This window comes from Bombina bombina, chromosome 6, assembly GCF_027579735.1.
Source record: "Bombina bombina isolate aBomBom1 chromosome 6, aBomBom1.pri, whole genome shotgun sequence".
Taxonomy (NCBI): Eukaryota; Metazoa; Chordata; class Amphibia; order Anura; family Bombinatoridae; genus Bombina; species Bombina bombina.
In genome coordinates, this window is record NC_069504.1 from 418,868,553 (window position 1) to 418,890,393 (window position 21,841).

General features: G+C 36.5%; 1 protein-coding gene across 1 annotated transcript in view; it reads right to left on the reverse strand.

Annotated features, from left to right (window-relative positions):
• Positions 1–861: 861 nt before the first annotated feature.
• The window catches only part of KCTD16 (potassium channel tetramerization domain containing 16), a 457,442-nt gene continuing 436,462 nt past the window's right edge, over positions 862–21,841 (reverse strand). The window contains exon 2 of the mRNA XM_053717154.1: positions 862–2,121. Coding sequence (XP_053573129.1) covers positions 1,670–2,121 — 452 coding nt within the window. The 3' untranslated portion in view covers positions 862–1,669. The remainder of the gene's footprint in view (positions 2,122–21,841) is intronic.

The window sequence follows — 21,841 nt, forward strand, 5'->3', positions numbered from 1 at the left end:
TCAAGAAATACCCTATTTACTATTATATTATTTACATTTTCCCCAAGTGCACACATGTACTTTGCAGCACGTATCACATATTTAGATTGCTTATTTCTATTAAGATTATACGTTGAATAAATTAACCTCTGTCTTGATAGCTATAAGTATAAACTTATAGCCATCAAGACAGAGGTTAATTTATTCAACGTATAATCTTAATAGAAATAAGCAATCTAAATATGTGATACGTGCTGCAAAGTACATGTGTGCACTTGGGGAAAATGTAAATAATATAATAGTAAATAGGGTATTTCTTGAGTCATGCCGCTCATGCGTTATAAAGATAATTTGAGCAGCAGGTAGCAACTCTGCAAATAAGTAGTTCTGACTCGTTCAATAATCTAATAGCCCTAGCTGTGTGCACACGGGGTATTGTAGTGTGGCATGCTGTGTGTTTGCTGGGATTTAGGGTAATCTATTAGCCTTTGGAGACAAAGGCGCTAAAAAAATCTGCCTTCTCACACTCTGCTCTGTGAAATATGATCCTGTTTCTATGGGTTAGGGGGCGCAATACTTGCCTTGCCCTGGGCGCTGACAACCCACGCTACGCCACTGTGTATACATATATACATATATATATATATATATATATATATATATTTACACACATACAGTTTACATTACTATATGTATCTCTCATCTATCTGCCATCTATACAGTATATATATATATATATGTTATAGATGAACACATGAAAACAATGTGAACACAGACAAAATATATTTTCTTTTAAATGTAAGCAACTAAATTTCCCTTTAATTACTCTGCCAAAAATAGTGCAATATTCACATGATTTAAACATGGCAAAAAAACAAATGGTTGGTGCGTGATTGAGCACTTTAGACTTTATTATGCACTTGAACATCTATGAAAATGTACACATTATTTTTCACCACAAAAGCCCTGTAGTTTGCAAAAGAAATTATAATTTGCTGACAAGAATGAGTGTCCTTTTTAATAGGAATGTTTCTTTCCATAATTCATGGCTAGAGGCTAAAAAGAGGAACGGACTTTTGTGGCAAACACCATAATCCTACAAAAATAGAGATAATGAAGCAGCCACGGATTATATGACCACAAAAGCAGCTCTCCGTCTTGAAAGAAAGTGCAAAGTTACAAGGATATAACAAGACCAATAATGTAAGCAGTAGTATATTCACTAAATGTAAACCATCATTTTTTTTTACTTTTTTTGTTGCTTATTTAACTTGTGTGCTCTTCGTCCTGTTTAAAGGAAACATGCATTTTGTGACACTTCCAGAAACTTTCTTAATACATTGACATTCATAAAACTAAAACAAAAGCATCTGTACACCATGTATATTATATTTGTGCCATTGGTGTTTGCAGAAATCATCTTACTAAAATCACAAAGGAACATAGTACATTGTGCTTCCACAAAGAGAAAAATGTAATACCCTGTAGCAATCAATGTCAACTCCTTTGCTGCTGGTCAGGCCTGCAATATTTGATAGGCTCACACAGCACCAATAGGGTTAAGTTGAATTTTAAATGTTAGGAAGTACTTTATATGGGTATGATAATCTACCAAATAAATACGTTTTCATGAACCATGGAATTTTCATTTATAATAAGAGATTTTCTTTTTTTGTTTTGTGTTTTTTTTCTATAGATGATATTTTCGCAGAAGGTCTGATTGCCAAGAATATTTCCTTTCAGGGAACCTGTCTGGAATTTTTATCTTCATAAAATCCTGAATACATTTTTCTAACTCTTCTTCAATTGATAGCTTTTCTTTCACAACTTTTTTTTTACTTGTATTTGATTCTCTGGAGCCAGAGGTCAGAGTTCGTAAAAGGTCACTTTTTCGTCGAATTTCCGACTGCTGGATAATTTGCACTGGTCCCTTCTTGGCTGGTCGATCCAGAGTCTGAATGTTAGATTGACGAGTTACTGGACCACAGATGACTGTCTCCTGAGGAGAGCTAGCTTCAGATTGACTGTCGCAGCTGGATGTAGAGAGTTCATTGCAAGATGTGCCACTTTCTCCTTCCTTATCCCCTTTTGTGTTTTTACAACAGCAGTCACAATGGTTTGATGGCCATCTTGAAGGTCCCCCTGGAAGAAGATAGAAATTTGTTTAATAATTATAATGAAGACGTTTATTTTTAACATTGCATTGTCAAACTACACTACCTATTCTGTGGCTAAAAGTTCCATTTTTAAATTTCTGGATCATTATATCTCTCTCATTTCCCAAATACTGTTTAATTAATTCAGCTGTGAATATTTTTTTTTTTTTTTGCTGCCCCATGAACTGGCAATTTCTCCAACCCTGACAAATGTATTTTCCTCATATATTTCTAGCAACAGCAGACCATAAATTATAAAGGGGTCCTACACCCTCACTAGACATTCAGGGATCATTGAGTAGTAATACAATTAAAACATAAAACATTTAAAGAGCATAAGAGTTGGAAAATATCATGACATATAAATACCACTCAAATTATGCTACCTCCCTCAAAACGGTTACCCTAGGTCTAGGACTACTTGGGCTAGACATAAATATGCAACTGACCTCAATAAATGCAACTGATAGTGGTGAAACAAATGTAACATTTAATTTTTGTCGTGATAGAAAAATTACATTTTCTATTACATAGTTCACTTCCCTAAAACACTTTTAAAAGACTATACAGGAAAAATTGCATGGGCTTAATGCATTGTAATTGAATAATTGTCTTACTGGTTTAGGAGAATATTTAGGGCAAGATTACAAGTGGAGCTCTAAATATTGCTTAATATTAGCTCACGAAAATGTGCACTAATATTATGAGAGTGCAGTTCAATAGACTACAATGGGAGCCTTGTGTTCATGCAATGAGACACAGCATGAGAACTAGCACAGCAAAGGGGTTAAGTTACGCAGCGATGGCAGCAAATTGTAAATATATATGCTTATATACATATATATTTATGTTTTAATAAGTGTATATACATGCATTAACACATAATATATATGTATATAAGCATATACATATATATTTAGAGGAAACACACAGTTCCCAAAGACCGCTATGTAAAAGGCACTTTTCAGTGCCATTTTTTATCTAACATCCCACAGCCACCGACTTTAGTCCCTCATAACTGTTTTTTGCAGTTATTTTATTAAAAAATAGAGATGCTACTATCTTTATTTTTTAATAAAGTATTTTACACTTGATTATGGAAGCATTTGGTGGACATTTATAAAATTAACCCGAGATCTGATCTCTGGTTAATTGTATAAGCGCTAATTGCTACTGCAAGCTCATGGTAGCAATAAACAGCCACTTGTAATGGCTGGTTATTTATTGTGCACCCGCAAACAGGCACATTTTCCCATTTTTTCACAATAAATTAGCACTCCACTTGTAATCTAGCCCTCAGTCAGTTGTATTTGATGATAATGTACCACCTAGTGCATCAATACATTTATTTCCAGAGGAAAGCTCTAAAAGTTAAATACTTCTGTAGCATATTTAATCATCATTTGATAATACATTTAAATTAAAATTTAACACAATATTTTCTTACAGCTAGATTATGAGTTTTGAGCGCTATAGGGATTTTAATGACCGCCACAAAAGTGGCGTTATTTTACCTCCCTATTGCTCTGCTATTACAAGTTTAAAAAAAGCAGGCTTGTGCGGGCGATATGGTGGTGTTGAGCTCCATACCGCACCAAAATCAAGTGCTGCTTTGATGTGCTAGTGCATGATTTTCCCATAGACTTCAATGGGGAAAGCCAGCAAAAAAAAGCCTAACACCGGCGATCGCGGAATGAAAAGCTCTGTAACGCAGCCCCATTGATGTCTATGGGGAAATAAAAAGTTACGTTTAAACACCCTACCATAAACCCCGAGTCTAAACCCCCTAATCAGTCACCCCCAACATCGCCGCCACCTACATAATGTTAATAAACCCTAATCTGCCGCCCCCGACATCACCGCCACTTACATACAGTTATTAACCCCTAATCTGCCACTCCCGATGTCGCCGACACTATACTAAAGTTATTAACCCCTAAACCTCTGGCCTCCCACATCACTACCACTAAATAAATAAATTAACCGATCTTAGGGGCAGCAGATTAGGGGTTAATAATACTTAACTAGTGTTTGCGAGGTGGGAGTGCGGCGGTTTAGGGGTAAATATGTTTATTATAGTAGTGGCGATGTCCGGAGCAGCATATTAGGGGTTAATAAGTATAATGTAGGTGTCGCCGATGTTGGGGGCAGCAGATTAGTGGTTAATAAGTGTAAGATTAGGCGTGTTTAGACTCGGGGGTTCATGTTAGTGTGCTAGGTGTAAACATAAAATTTGCTTCCCCATAGGAATCAATGGGGCTGCGTTACAGAGCTTTACGCTGCTTTTTTGCAGGTGTTAGACTTTTTTTCAGCCGACTCTCCCCATTGATGTCTATGGGGAAATCTTGCACGAGCACGTAAAACCAGCACACCGCAGCTTTCAGCAGCACTGGTATTGGAGTGCGGCTCAATTTTGCTTTACTCTCACTTCTTGCCTGTTAACGCCGGGTTTATGAAAACCGGTAATACCAGCGATGTAGGAAAGTGAGCAGTGACAATAACGTGCAAGTTATTACCGCACCCCTCATACCGCAAAACTCGCAATCTAGCCATTAGTGTCTGAGATAACAACTTTCTTAACTGCTATTTCATTTTATGGCACAGGGAGTCTACCAGTCTGCAGCTGCACAAGCCAGGGTAATTTATAGGTCAAATGTAAGACTTGTTATATATAAAGTCAGAAAAATCAATAATGGGTAAATTTAAAGTTATCTAATTCTTTCTTTAGGAAAGATTACTGAATGACACTTTGTAAAAATTGGCCTTGAGAGTTTTCAAGAAACTTATACATGAAAGATATTGATTCGTCTTCGTATTGGCAAGGCACTTAGAAACCTGCCATTTTCATCAGCTCTTACTTAGTTTCAGCCTCATTTACTGTGCACAGTCAAGTAACAGAAATATTACGTTATATAGCTAAATAAAAAGAGCCAAAAGACAAATATGTTTGTATGAGTAGTTTCACCTTATAAATTATTTGTTAGCCCTTGCAATTTTCAGTTTCAATACTTACATTTAATAAACAAGTTTATATTTGTTAGAGGAACAATCAGCAAAAAACAAACAAAAAAAATAATATTTATTTACATCTTAATACAGAGATTGTGATACGTTAAACTTCACATGGTATCATTCAGTATTATCACAGTTGAAATATTGACCACAATAGCATCATGGCTACAAGGTTGTGGGATGAAATATTGTTTGTATTGAAATGTATCCACACATGGCATTAATCTTGTCACTGTCCAATCACATATCTTCCATAATTTGTGCCTGGGTATGAGGAAATCAGGAGGTTAAGGGATGTCTGTTGACATTTTGTGGGCAGGGTCATGTTGAGAGGAGTAGAGTTGTGGCTGGTTAGTGGGAGGGATCTTTTTAGGTGGTTCATGGGCATGTCTGGGTGGTCCATGTGTAAGGGAAATTCTGCAAATAAGGACAGATGGCTGTCTCAAAGGGACAGTGGGACAAAGAAATAAAGTTGAGATCTTTTATGAATATAGCGCTGTGGACATTGAAGTACCTGTTGAAACATTGGTGCAATCATTATTTTAACAGGAATGTAAGATGCATTTAAAGTTCTTTTAATTTCCGTATTCAATGATTTCTTATGTTTCTAATGTTTTATAAGCCATAGTTATCATACTTAAAGCCCTGGTTCTATTTTCATTCCTCTTTATATCACAATCTATGTTTCTAGGTCTATGTGCCTAATAAACATTATAATAATGATATTTTTATTTAGAGTATTTTGCAAAAAAACTCCACATATTTTAAGCTAACATCTTAACATATTTTCGTCATAAGGTTAATGGTATTTTATGTGATATAAAAAGTATAAAAAAAAATTCAACTTTATATAGAATGTACTCTATAGTTTCTCAACCTGTGGTACACGTACTCCTAGGAGTATCCACAACTTTGACAAGGGGTACTCAATGGCATATAATTTCATGATTGTTTGCCTTGATGCAATAAGGCACACCTTCACTGGGCATGTCAAGCACCCTGAACAAATGAGTATTGAGGTGATTGATTTTTCCACTTCTGAGGAGATGGAGAGTCAAAATAAGCAGTTTCTGCTTCTATAATGTGTGACAATGTATCACTAGATTCAGTCTTTCTTGTTGTATTCATTTACTGCCTCTATGATCAATTGTTCACTGTCTGTGACTGACTCACCAGTACCCAGGTAAGGAAATTATTAGAATCTGGTCAGTGACATTTGAAACTTAGAGTTGAGAAACATTAATTTAAAGTTTGCCACAGGTAAAGTGCCAGGTAAAGTATAAAGCACTGTAAGAAAATGTCACAGAGACATGTGCCAGGTATAGGACCACAGTGAAATATCACAAGGAAAATATGCAATAGTGATGTCTGCCAGATAAAGTGGTCTATACCCAAGTATACCACAATGAAATCAGTTTGACAAGTTGTGATTACGTTAGATGCAGAATTATGGTTACAGGGGCAGTTTACTTTTTTTAAATTGTTTTATAAGATAGATAATGCCTTTACTATCCATTCCCCAGCTTTGCATAACCCACATTGTTATATTAATATACATTATAACATCTAAACCTCTAAACATATGCCTATTCCTAAGCTGCCTCTTATCTCAATGCATTTTGTTTGCTTTTTTACAGCCAGGCAGTGCTAGTCCATGTGTGCCATATAGATAACATTGTACTCACTTCTGTGGAGTTACGCATAAGACAGCACTAATTGGCTAAAATGCAAGTTTGTAAAAATCACTGGATAAGGGGCAGTCTGCAGATACAAGGTAATCACATAGGTAAAAAGTATATTAATATAATAGTGTTGGCTATGCAAAAGTGGGGAATTGGTAATAAAGGTAATATCTAATATCTATCTTTTTTTAAACAATAACCATTTTCAAGTAGACTGTTCCTTTAACATGTATATTACTTCCTTCATCATAGTTTATTTTTCTAATGTAAAGAAATTGATTAAAATATGTCTGAAACCAATTTGTCATATCCCGAGATATGAACAATTTAATTTAGTAACCTAGTAATATTCACATGTTTCACTTGGGGTACTTAGTGCAAAAAAAGTGTGTGCTTGTAGGTGTGCAAAAAAAGTGTGTGCTTGTAGGTGTGCAAAAAAGGTGTGTGCTTGTAGGTGTGCAAAAAAAGTGTGTTCTTGTAGGTGTGCAAAAAAAGTGTGTGCTTGTAGGTGTGCAAAAAAGGTGTGTGCTTGTAGGTGTGCAAAAAAAGTGTGTGCTTGTAGGTGTGCAAAAAAAGTGTGTGCTTGTAGGTGTGCAAAAAAAGTGTGTGCTTGTAGGTGTACTGACTACACAAAGGTTGAGAAACACTGGTCTGCAACACAACAATGAAAAACTGGATTGCAAGTCTATTTACCCTGTCAAATAAAATTGATCACAAGCTATTATGTCTAGCTAGACAGAGTTCAATAATATGGGAGAGCACTAGGGTTTGTAAGAATATTCTTAGGAATGATTTGTGTTTTTAATATAGTTATAAGGGAAATGATGATTTGTATGACTTTAGCACTGAGCAATACCAGGCTGGAGGTTTATGTAATATATTTTTAAATGTGTTGCTAATTTGGCTTTTATAAATTAATCTAAAGTCTTGGTGATCTTCCTTTTATAACTGACTGTTACCCTAACAAATCAGTCTATACAGAAAGACACTGGCGGTTGTTGATTAGATGGCTCTTTAATGTAGTATGGCTGAGGACCTGTAATACCACTCACTGAGGTGATTTAATCTAACCACTGGTCTCACTGAAAAGAGCTGTCTGCTCCCTGTCTTCATGGAACGAATGATCTAAAGCTGTACGCTAAGGCGAGGTGATCTAAAATGATCTGTAAGAGCTATGAAGTCCATGACGGGATGACCTAAAGACATATTTTACACTGTGAGTTGTATATCTTGCTATGGAGCATGGTGAGACATATATATACAAGAAAGTGTTCAATGAACTAAGCATTTTCAAAGCTTACTTAAAGTACAATGATAAAACCAGAAAATATCACACACAAAATTCCACATCCAAATAGGTGTTAAAAACCTGCTGCAAACTGTTCATTATACATTATTCCATACAAATAATCTTTAAAGAGACAGCTACCAATCAAATCTGTTAATGTCTAAGCACCTGAAGGACACCTCTTATCTGAATGCATTTAACAGGTTTTTTTTCACAGCTAGAGGATGTTAGTTCATGTGTGCCATATAGATAACTTTGTGCTCATCCCCATGGATTTACTTTTGAGAGGACACTAATTGGCTAAAATGCAAGTCTGTCAAAAGAACTTAAATAAGAGGGCAGTCTGCAGAGGTTTAGATGCAAGGTAATCACAGAGGTAAAAAGTATATTAATATAACTGTGATGGTTATGCAAAACTGGGGAATGGGTAATAAAGAGATTATCTATCCTTTTAAACAATAACATTCTGGAGTAGACTATCTCTTTAACTTATGTGGAAAAACATTTGATTCAAACTCATACATAAAGTACACAGAAATTTATGAAAACAAATTGGCGTTCTTTGGGAATATATGAAGTCTTCTCGCTATTGTTATGATTTCATCATAATACACCTGTAGGTCTAGCAGATTTACCTCACCAGTGTAGGTTGGTGGGTTTCTTTCTTTTGCTCTTATTAAAGCAAAGTAAAAAGACATGTATGCAAAACTAGGAACAAACGTATACACCTAGATCACAAGTTTTGCATTAGAGGCTATGCAGTGCTAACGAGCAGTTTATGCTCACCTACAGACAGCGCTGGTATTACGGGTTTTTACAAACCCGTCGTTAAAAGACAAGAAGTGAGCGCTGAGCAAAATTTTGCTCAAAATCTCACTCCAATACCAGCGCTGCTTACGTTAGCGGTGAGCTGGTATAACTTGCTTGTGCACGATTTCCCCATAGGAATCAACGGGGAGAGCCAGCAGAAAAAAAGTCTAACACCTGCAAAAAAAACAGCGTTTGGCTCCTAACACAGCCCCATTGATTCCTAGGGGGAAATAAAATGTATGTCTACACCTAACACCCTAACATGAACCCCGAGTCTAAACACCCCTAATCTTACACGTATTAACCCCTAATGTGCCACCCAGGACACCTACATTATATTATTAAACCCTAATCTGCCGCTCCGGCCACAGCGGCCACCTACATTATACTTATGAACGGCTAATCTGCCACCCCCAACGTCGTCACCACTATAATAAACATATTAACCCCTAATCTGCTGCCCCAAAATGTCGCCGCAACCTACCTACACTTATTAACCACTAATTTGCCTCCCCCAATGTCGCCGCCACTATAATAAACATATTAACCCCTAAACCTAAGTCTAACCCTAACCTCCCTAACAAATATAATTTAAATAAATCTAAATAAAATTACTATCATTAACTACATTATTCCTATTTAAAACTAAATATTTACCTGTAAAATAAACTCTAAGCTAGCTACAATATAACTTATAGTTACATTGTAGCTATCTTAGGGTTAATTTTTATTTTACAGGCAAGTTTGTATTTATTTTAACTAGGTAGAATAGTTACTAAATAGTTATTAACTATCTAATAACTACCTAGTTAAAATAAATACAAAAGTACCTGTAAAATAAAACCTAACCTAAGTTACAAATTACACCTAACACTACACTATAATTAAATTAATTCCCTAAATTAAATACAATTAAATAAAATTATCTAAAGTACAAAACCCCCCCACTAAATTACAGAAAATAAACAAATTACAAGATTTTTAAACTAATTACACCTAATCTAATCCCCCTAACAAAATAAAAAAAAACAACAAAATAAAAAAAGCCCTACCCCACACTAAATTACAAATAGCCCTTAAAAGGGCCTTTTGCGGGGCATTGCCCCAAAGTAATCGGCTCTTTTACCTGTAAAAAAAATTACAAATCCCCCCCAACATTAAAAACCACCACCCACACAACCAACCCTACTCTAAAACCAACCCAATCCCCCCTTAAAAAACCTAACACTAACCCCTTGAAGATCACCTTACCAGAAGAAGTCTTCATCCAACCGGGCAGATGTGGTCCTCCAGACGGGCAGAAGTCTTCATCCAGACGGCATCTTCTATCTTCATCCATCCAGCGAGGAGCGGTGCATCTTCAAGAGAATCGACGCGGAGCATCCTCTTCTTCAGATGGCTATGACTGAATAAAGGTTCCTTTAAATCACGTCATCCAAGATGGCGTCCCTTTAATTCCGATTGGCTGATAGAATTCTGTCAGCCAATCGGAATTAAGGTAGAAAAAATCCTATTGGCTGATGCAATCAGCCAATAGGATTGAGCTGGCATTCTATTGGCTGTTTGGAACAGCCAATAGAATGCCAGCTCAATCCTAATGGCTGATGCAATCAGCCAATAGGATTGAACTTCAATCCTATTGGCTGATCCAATCAGCCAATAGGATTTTTTCTACCTTAATTCCGATTGGCTGATAGAATTCTATCAGCCAATCGGAATTGAAGGGATGCCATCTTGGATGATGTCACTTAAAGGTACCTTCATTCAGTCGTAGCCGACAGAAGAAGAGGATGCTCCACGTTGGATGTCTTGAAGATGGACCCGCTCCGCGCCGGATGGATGAAGATAGAAGATGCCGTCTGGATGAAGACTTCTGCCCGTCTGGAGGACAACTTCTGCCTGGTTGGATGAAGACTTCTGCCCGTCTGGAGGACCACATCTGCCCGGTTGGATGAAGACTTCTCCCGGTAAGGTGATCTTCAGAGGGTTAGTGTTAGGTTTTTTTAAGGGGGGATTGGGTGGGTTTTAGAGTAGGGTTGGTTGTGTGGTTGGTGGGTTTTAATGTTGCGGGGGATTTGTAATTTTTTTTACAGGTAAAAGAGCTGATTACTTTGGGGCAATGCCCCGCAAAAGGCCCTTTTACGGGCTATTTGTAATTTAGTGTAGGGTAGGGCTTTTTTATTTTGGGGGGGCTTTTTTATTTTGCTAGGGGGATTAGATTAGGTGTAATTAGTTTAAAAATCTTGTAATTTTTTTATTATTTTCTGTTATTTAGTGTTTGTTTGTTTTTGTACTTTAGCTAATTTTATTTAATTGTATTTAATTTATTTAATTATAGTGTAGTGTTAGGTGTAACTTAGGTTAGGTTTTATTTTACAGGTACTTTTGTATTTATTTTAACTAGGTAGTTATTAAATAGTTAATAACTATTTAATAACTATTCTACCTAGTTAAAATAAATACAAACTTGCCTGTAAAATAAAAATAAACCCTAAGCTAGCTACAATGTAACTATTAGTTATATTGTAGCTAGCTTAGGGTTTATTTTATAGGTAAGTATTTAGTTTTAAATAGGAATAATGTAGTTAATGATAGTAATTTTATTTAGATTTATTTAAATTATATTTAAGTTAGGGGGGATTAGGTTTAGGGGTTAATAACTTTAATATAGTGGCGGCGATGTTGGGGGAGGCAGATTATGGGTTAATAAATTTAGGTAGGTGGCGTCGATGTTAGGGCCGGCAGATTAGGGGTTAATAATATTTAACTAATGTTTGCGAGGCGGGAGTGCGGCGGTTTAGGGTTTAATATATTTATTATAGTGGCGGCGATGTCCGGTTCGGCAGATTAGGGGTTAAAAAATGTATTTTAGTGTTTGCGATGTGGGGGGGGCCTCGGTTTAGGGGTTAATAGGTAGTTTATGGGTGTTAGTGTACTTTTTAGCAATTTAGTTAAGAGTTTTATGCTACAGCGTTGTAGTGTAAAACTCTTAACTACTGACTTTAAAATGCGGTACCAGTGTTGACAGGAGAGGGTCTACTGCTCACTTTTTGGCAGACTCGTAATACCGGCGCTATGCAAGTCCCATTGAAAATATAGGATACGCAATTGACGTAAATGGATTTGCGGTATTTCCAAGTCTGGCCAAAAAAGTGAACGGTACACCTGTACCTGAAAGACTCGTAATACCAGCGGGCGTTAAAAACCAGCTTTGGGACCGGCCAACGCTGCTTTTTAAGCCTAACGCACAACTCGTAATCTAGCCGATAGTAAATTAAGAAAGAGGACAGAAGTCAAGGCACACAAAGGCAGATTATGGCCTGGATAACAAGTGCAGCATTTATATCACAAGTGGTGAGTTAAGTGTTGCACTCAAGTACAATACAAAATACTTCTGACACATGTTGCTCTTTTGCTTGATAGTTTGCACAACAAAACATATCTGATTTAAATGGAAATAAAGTACTTAAGTTATAATAATACTTATTAAATATAAAACAAAGGTTTATTATTTACAAAAAGTTTTTAAACAGTAATTAAAGGAATATGGTTTATGACAAGGAACAGGACTGGAAAGAACTTAAAAGTGTATATGTATGTTTGTATATATGTGTATGTATTTATGAATGTGTAAAGTGTGTTATACATACATTTCAATGAAACACTACAGTATTTAATTAAGTTTAGCACACCATCAGCTTAGCACTTGAGCGATAGCTGACATGGGTTTTTCAGCGCGCCTCCATAGTAGTCTTTTATGGGAAGAAGTAAACGCACCCACGATATCTCACATCCAAATATTAGCGTGCCTTAAACTATTGTTCCAGCGCTAAAATATAAGAAATGTTTATGCACAATAGCACTAATATTTTTTAGTTCCACTTGTAATTTAGCCCTATATGTGTTGACAATATTCCAAACAACATCCCCTGTCTACAACTAAAGAACATAAATTCAGAGCATAAGTGAATGGAAAATCATTATTTCATTCATACATCAGTAGTATATAACCTGAATTGCCTAAAAACCTAATGTTGCTACATATTTATTTATGTGAATTTGGAGCTGAAGCCTAAAGCCTATATAACATTTCTATCTACTTAAGCAACTGATACTATTGACAAATGTTGGCATACAATTTAATAAAGATTTTTGTAGTTACTCCAGGGACGAGATTACATATGCGGCACAGGCTTCAGTGTAACTTTTGAAACCCGCGCCATCTGTAATTTCACCTTGCACATCGTATCACATATACAGCGTCATCATATGCTAGACTGGCATAAGTAGGACAAACTGTCGCTCTTCAGAAATGTGCGCAAAGAAATATTTCTGTCATCGCAAGTAACTTACGCCAGTATTATGTCCGTGTAAAGTGTCAATAAGGAGTAATTTTATGCAAATGAGAAACAAAATCAGAATTAAACTAAAAAAGCGACACATAATTATGCTATTCAAAATCCCTATATAAACCCCTGTGCAACCACCATTTTCTTGTGTGTGGATTTTTCGTTGAGCTAAAACACACAGCCCAGGAGTGGAGGATTAGTGAGAGTAGAGAGAAAGGCACAAACAGAATAAATAGTTAGGTTGTAAACATATACAAATACACCACATCTCTGGGAGTGAGTGGGAGTGTGTGTAGTGTGATTAGTGTGAGGATGGCAGGGAGAGGTAGGGAAGAGGGGAGGAGGGGAGAGGGGAGAAGGGAGAGGAGTGACAGGGAGAGGGGGATAGGAGCGGACAGGAGGAGCAGTGGGGCCCCCGACAGGGAGTAAGTGGAGTGGAGAGAGGGAGAGTTAGAAGGGATGATGGGAGGAAAGATGCCAGAGAGCCCCAGATACCAGGCACATCCAGGAGAGGGACAGAGGGTGCACATGGGGACAGAAGAGGGAGGAGGGAGAGGATAGGGAGGAACCCACACTGCCAGGGATAACACAGGGAGGAAGCCAAGTGGCTATGGAGGATAAGAGGTTGAGATGTCCCAACTTCTCAGTGATCACTTTGAGCAGGAGAAGGGCAAAGGCAGTGCCAAAAAAAAGAAGGACTGCATGGATGGCAGTAGAGGATGCCATCAACAGCATGGCCCTGCAGAGGAGGACTGTAGAGGGCCTGAAAAAGAGGTGGAATGATAGTAAGAGCCGGGTCAAAGAGAAGATGGGGCAGGTAGCTGTCCAGCAGAAGGGAACAGGTGGTGGGCCATCCCTGGAAATGGAGTACAACACCTGACAGGAGATGATATGCAGATTCCTGAGTATCACAGCAGTCCGTGGACTTCCAGGGGCTCATGACTCAGGGGTTGCAACCACAGCACATCATGCTGGTGAGTAACATCCAACACACCTGTATTATATGTAATTGCAATACAACATCCTTTAATATCACACATTCATGTACATGATGAGGAGCATGGTATTTGGAGTACTAACAAAAACATCTACAATTATACTTGACATTACTGCTACATAACACAATGCAATTCATGATGTGAGATGGAATAGTGCAATACTAACATTTCTCAGAGTAACATGGGCTACAAGCCACATGTAGAGTTTTCATTAAATGGACACTATAGCCACCCCAATACATTTAGCTCAATAAAGCAGGTTCTGTGCCTAGATCAAGCTAAAGTAAACTGTGTGACCATAGTGTCACTTAAAGAACACATTATTTCATCATTGACATGTACACATAACTATTGTATGAAACACATCCATGTATACTGCTCATATTCAAATCCCTCATAGATCAACTCACAATGCGGAAGTGCATGTTTTAGAGTTTGACATTTAAATCAGTATAGGCCCTAGCATGTATCAATGTACATTGTATGCCCACATGGACATATATCTGACTGTACTAATCCCTCTCATCCTTTAACTTCTCCACAGAACCTCCTGCCACAAGGATAGAAACAGCCATGCCACCACCACAACAACCACCACCAGTTTTCAGGCAACCGCAGGAACAGTGTGCTCCCAGGCATGAGCATGGTTGGATGGCTTTAATTGAGGACCCGGAAGGGATGCCACCGACATTGCCATATGACCCCAGGCAACATTCCTGGCCAGAGGAATACCCTCCCTTTGGTTTTGAGGGGGAGTGAAGACAGGCACAAAGGGTCCATGTATTTACAGCCCCCCAGAACACAATCACAGTCTCATGTCAGTCATGGATATTACCCACAGACTATGTCACAGGATGTGCCTATTGTAGAGGCTGAGTGGTTACACACTGGTCATCAATGGGAGTACCAATCATCTATTAGAGCTCCACCATCTTATTTACTGGGAGGAGCTCCACCATCCTCTTCCCTGGGACAAGCTCCACCATCCTCTTCCCTGGGACGAGCTCCGACATCTGCAGATGAAAATACAGCAGAAGCTACAACTGCCCCTCAAGCACCAGAAGCTACAACTGCCCCTCAAGCAGCAGAAACTACAGCTGCTCCTCAAGCAGCAGAAACTACAGCTGCCCCTCAAGTAGCAGAAACTACAACTGCCCCTCAAGCACCAGAAACTACAGCTGCCCCACAAGCACCAGAAACTATAGCTGCCCCTCAAGCACCAGAAACTACAACTGCCCCTCAAGCACCAGAAACAACAGCTGCCCCTCAAGCAACATAAGCACATCCACAAGCATCACCTCTTCTACAACATTGTTGCCCTCAAGCAACTGCCAGCCCTGTTGCTCAAGAGTCTGTGGATGCATTGTATTCTCCCCTGGTTGAGGAATACATTACACTCCAGAGGAGGCTCGTCACAAGCACTGAGAGCATACAAAGAGGCCAAGAGAGATTCTTCAGGGGCCAAGAGAGGTTACACAAATGTAGCATAGAGCTGCAGAGGGACATTACAGCATCGTTAAGTGCAAGTGTTCAAAATTAGTCACAGATGAAGCAAATTCTGTCTGATATGCAGCTGCAAATGGACAATAGATGGAGAGAACAAAATCAACTTTTGGGTGTGTTGGTTGAGCACTTTACACACCAGCAGGACACTGCCTCCAGCCTATCATCTGTGGCCAGCACACCAGCAGAAACACCAGAATCTGCTACAACAAGGAGAGCAAGGCAATCCACTACAGGCACCTCAGCTCCCTCATCCAAAAATGTAATATTATTATAGTTCACCATAAACCTTGTCCTCTGTTATTTACCATGTAATTGGCATACACATCCATGTGCGGTGTGTTTTATTACACTAATATTGTTAAAACATATAATATGACCTGTGTTGAAATGGCAATAAAAAAAGGTAATATTATCATGTTTATGACATATTCTTGTACTATAACTCACATCCACATAGTTGTGTATGAAGGGTACATATAGTAATAATCACTTATAAGATGTAAATCAATGTATCTCACATCCAATATAAATTGACACATTGGTATATATAATGCTGATGTTACTGATAGGGTGTGCATTGTCAGGTATTCTAAGGCTGCAGGTGAGAGGTTGGGCTGTTTGTGATTGGTTTGACACAATTGCGGAGGAGGGATATTTATTTTAATAATTAAGTGGGCAGCAAGGTTTTAAGGGACAGTTTACTAAAAAATGTCCTTCCCTTTAATTTGTTCCCAATCATCCACTTTACCTGCTGGAGTGTAGTAAATTGTTTACAAGTATTTCCATTACCCTTATGATTGCATTTGAAATATTTTATTTAGCCTGTGGTATCCCCACACATCCTTAAATATTTTGGCCTCAAGGTCAAGCTGTGTTAACTAGGGATGGGCGAATATTTCTAAAAATTCAAATTTAAAACAAATTTTGATATATTTGTTCATTCAAATCGAGTTTTGAATGTTTATATAACATTTCGAATTTTCATTTTCAGATTTTTCAATAAAATTCGAAAATATTCGTTTGAATAATACAATGTTTAGCTATGTATTCATTCAATTTTGAAATGTAACATTCAAATTTGAATGTGACATTAAAATTCGAAATAGTATTTCTAATCTACAACTGTGTTTAATAAATGTAATATTCGAATTCGAATGCTACATTCGAATGTCACATTCGAATTTGAAATAGTATTTCTAGTCTAATACACTGTTTTAAATTTAATATTCGAATTCGAATGTGATATTCGAATTTGAATGTCACATTCAAATTCGAATGTCACATTCGAATTCGAATGTCACATTCGAATTCGAAATAGTATTTCTAGTCTAATCTGTGTTTTTTAAATGTAATATTCAAATTCGAATGTGATATTCAATTCAAAAGTGATATTCGATTCGAATATAACATTCAAATTCGAAATAGTGTTTCTAGTCTACAATTGTGTTTTATAAATGTAATATTCGAATTCGAAAGTGACATTCGAATTCGAAAACTGTACATAACATTCGAAAATTTAAATTTTAAGAATATTTGTTCTTGTTCAACATTCTATTATGTAAATCGAATTTCTACAATAACATTTGTTCTAACATTCAAATTTGAATATAAACACATTCGCTCATCCCTAGTGTTAACACATCCAGTAGAATAAATTACACCCCCTGTGGGTTTTAGAAGACATAAAGTAATAAAATCTTAATTTTCCTTTGTTCTCTCCAAGTATTGGTGATTGGTGAATGAACAGATATAAAATAAAGAAGCAAGTATATGAACACAATGTGATAAAGTAATGAGATCTGATTATACCTACAAGCTCAACCCATTTTATTAGGTTGTGACTTCAAAACACAAAGTCAGCTTCTTCATATACACAAATAAACCTTAAAAAAGCAAATTGCATACATTTTATACTCTGCAGCTAGTAAAAAAAAGTAATTGGAAAGAGAAAAACTATTTTATAGTATACTGTACCTGTAACTATTTGAGATGCTGCTTAAATGAATGTGTTTGTTAAGGCTTCCAGGGAATTACATTGCTTTCTTAGTCAGTGCAAGGGTTGCTGCACCTGCCTATGTGTGGCGAGATGAAAATGCAGTAGATTTTCTCAATTCTGTGCTCGTAAGTCCTTGCGCTGAATATGTAATGCTGAATGGCGACGCCCGTTCTATGTTAGTTGTATGCTACGCAGTATATGTGATACCAAAACCGACGCTGTATATGTAATCTTGCCCTTGGTATAGAAGTTTACAGCAGCACAGAATCTATAACTAACTATACATAAACTAACAAACTCTCTCTGCTGTTAGTTATTCTAACATAGGTCAAAAAGTAGTTCTGTAGGGACAATTTGTTCTACATGGATGGCTGATTTAATGCTTTCTAAAAGCAGTAACAAAAGTTAAACATTTAGAGTTATCTCAAACTATTTTAAAAGTACAAATCTACTGTTTTTTTTTTTGCATTAAAAAATCATTAAGCTCTTACTAGACCCAGAGGACTGTTGGAAAATAGCACACACAACATGCTGTCAAAAACTACCTGCTTAGATCAGGTTTAAAAATGAAAAGTAAAAAGCAAGAAAAAGAAAAAAAAACATAAACATGTAAACATTCTTGAAGCTTTTGACACATCATAAAAGTGCGATAGCAGACCTAGAAAAGCTTTATGATTAAGGCTCCAGGTGGTAGAAAATTTCTCTTAAGTAACTTTCACCATATAAAGAGCCCAAACAGCATGAAACGCTCAGCATCAATGTTATTAAGGCAACATCTTACATGTCTGATGAGTCCATTAGGAAGAGTTCTATTGAAGTAGTACACAAAAGCATTATAAAAAAAAACAAGGATAAATTGCCATGCACTTTAATTTTTATTTGACATAAGAAATGAATTGTATTTTTTTGTATAAGTTGCATCACTACATTAGACTTTAAAGCGCTGACGTTTTATATAAAAATGCATTGCCACAGACACGTTTGTATTATGTTTAATATAAATTATCCTAAGTGTGATAAACAATTGACACTTGATTGGCATTTAATATGTGTAGTCTGTCTGATAAAGATCTCTTTTTATAATGAAATTGAAAAAGTATTCATTTACAGGTAAGGCAAAGCGGTTTGCACGTTCTATTGGTGACATTAGTAAGGAGGTCTGATAGAGATTGAAACTCCAAATATTCTCCCTTAAGGACTTTAAAGGAGCTCAATCAAATAATTTTGCATGCTATGGCTGACCTATTTATAAGCCATTATTAACTCAATTTATTTATTGAACAGTTGCTGAAGACCAAGGGCCCAATGATCTAAACCTCATCATTTCAGACGTGTTTTTTCTCACTAACCCTCGCAGTGACTGCTCGGGTGGAAGTTTAGTAAAAAAGGGGTAGTCCATGCAAGTGGCGAGATGTCTCCTATTGAACGTAATGGAGCTCGATGGAAAGGGAAACTTTGCACCGTGGAGTGAAGTTAGCAGTAAACAGGGAGTGCACTTTAAAAAGTAAATCCTGCAGTCAATATAAATCACATTGCACTGCTTTCTGGATATTGCCTATATTTTGTATGCAAGTGTTTTTCTATTAGTGCTATAAGTTTTTTAGTGTTTTGAGAAAAGCTTGCCAATTTTTAGATGGCAAGAAAAAACTGTGAGCTCTATAGTGCAAAAAACCTTTACAGAATTATGCTGGGATTAGAGAGACAATTTCATATATGCCCATAGAATGCCCATGTTCAGCCCATTTCATGAAAAACAACAATTAAGCTTTGTATTTTGTACTTTCTTGCTTTTTTTGCTCATCCTGTGTACTTAAATTCCAATTTACACTGTGTATAGTTAATACAATTTTTCCCTGTGTAATTTACATACCAATTTTACATTTTCGATATAAGGCGATTTTTGGTGAATTTTTTTTTTACGATTTTTGATGCATCTTAACAATGCACATTTTCCCTGCTTATTTTTGTGTGAATGGTTCATTTATTCATTATATATGATGTTTCAAATACGAATTTTATTGTGCACTTTCATACAAAAATGCAGTTTACGCCCCCTTAGTGAGACACCCTGTTTTCAGGGTAAAAAGTGGCTTTTCATCATCCAAACAGGATTACTCAGAGACCATCCTGGAGTAATTTGATGATCATCAAATTACTTTAGAAGTCATTTGCACATAGTGCAACATCATCAGGCTTGTAAAGTCATCAGCTAAGGTAAAAAAATTCTGGGTGATGACTTCAGAATGATTAACAGATTACATCACAAGCATTAACAGCCAGTGAATGGCTCTGGAGTCATCTCATTTAAATATTTCAGCCTGTGGGCATACTTCAGGATGGCTTCTGATGACTAGCCATTAATTAGTTCAGAATAAGTTCATCCTTTTTAAATAGGGATTCCAGCATGGAAATAAAAGTACTGGAAAGTATTCTTTAATAATCTTATCAGACGAAAGCGCTTTAGATCATCAGGCCCAATATGAGTAACCAAAAAGAGTGGAAATAGGTTAAAGGCTAATGGAGCCAAGCAAGCCCTTGTTTCATATGTTTCTGATCTGAAGTCAAAATGGCAGCTATGTCACAGTGATAAGGAACAAAATTATGAATATTCATAAAGCAATTTTCATAATTTGAATTTGTCTTTATAACTCTATATACAAAAATGCTTATTTATAGTTTGCATGTCATAATATGTTTAATTAAATTAAAGCATCATCCAACCAGGATATTACCATTAACTGACTTGTCAAGTTGTTGAGGAACCAATATGCAATAAATGGAATGTAAATATTAAGTAAGTTTTGAGCTATTTAATGTAGAAGAAGAAGCAAATTATTTGCATCCTAAATGGAAATTTTGTAAGGCATACATCCAAAACTACTGTGTATGAATATATGAGTAGCTAGGGACTTCAAATAAAGTTTAACCTAAAACAGTATTTATGAAGGGAGGGCTCACCCATCATTACAGGCCGTCTCAATCTCTATGGGCCACAAGATCACAACTCCTAATACTGTACATCACAATATAGAGAGAACAAAAAAACACTGCCTTCATGTGTGCTTTATTAGGACTAATCAGATCTTCATGCTGCAAAAGGTTGTAGCCATTTTAAAAGATATGTTCTTGTAATATTCCATAATAAAGGTAGGGAGGTGTATAATTAAGTAGATTCCTTTAGCTTATCACGTGTTGCAAGCTTGCTACATAAATATAGAGTAAATTAGCAAAATAAAATTATACTGTGAGCATACTACTTAGATGTATGGCATTGCCAGAGGGCAGAAAGTTAATCTCTGTAGTAGATGCAATTAAGGTTGTCAAGTTAGATCATACAATTTAGAGCACTCCTGTAATGATTTGTATAACCACAAGATGGGGAAGCTTTAACAGACTGTGCAGCCAGAGGATGCACGTAATATAAGGAAAGATGTCAAGACCATAGGTCAACTCTGAAGAGATTACTAAGTATATCAGGCTTAACACATTGAGTTACACATATTACTGATTAATGAGAATACTATAAACCTCTGTCTGTTGAGGCATATAATGATCCCTGCAGGCGTTGATGCTTTTCGCAGGAGCAAATATAAATATGAAGAGCTGTTTTAGAGTCCTGGCTCATGACAGAAAAACTCCTATCTGAGATACTGATTCTCAAAAAAAATTAAAACAAAATAAAAAAACAAAAAGATAGACTAACTATCAGCTTTTTATATTGTGCTTGAGATTGGGTAAGAACAAAAACACTGGCAATGCAAATTTTGGATGCAATTAAATCCCAAGGTTAGTGGTGAAAGGGTAAAATCTGATATTAAATGATAGGAAATCAATGCATTGAAAAATACATTTTATGGAATTGGTTAACCAGACATAAACTGAAAAACATATATATCACTTGTAAACTATATGGCTGTGTTTTTCACTTAATTCTCTTTAAACATATTTGTTTCTTTTTGTCAGCAAATGGTCTAAGAAAATCAATGTTATTAAATAGAGAATAGTGTTTTAAAGGCTATTATGTAATATAGATTGATATCTAGCCCAAGGATACTGTAGCTAAAA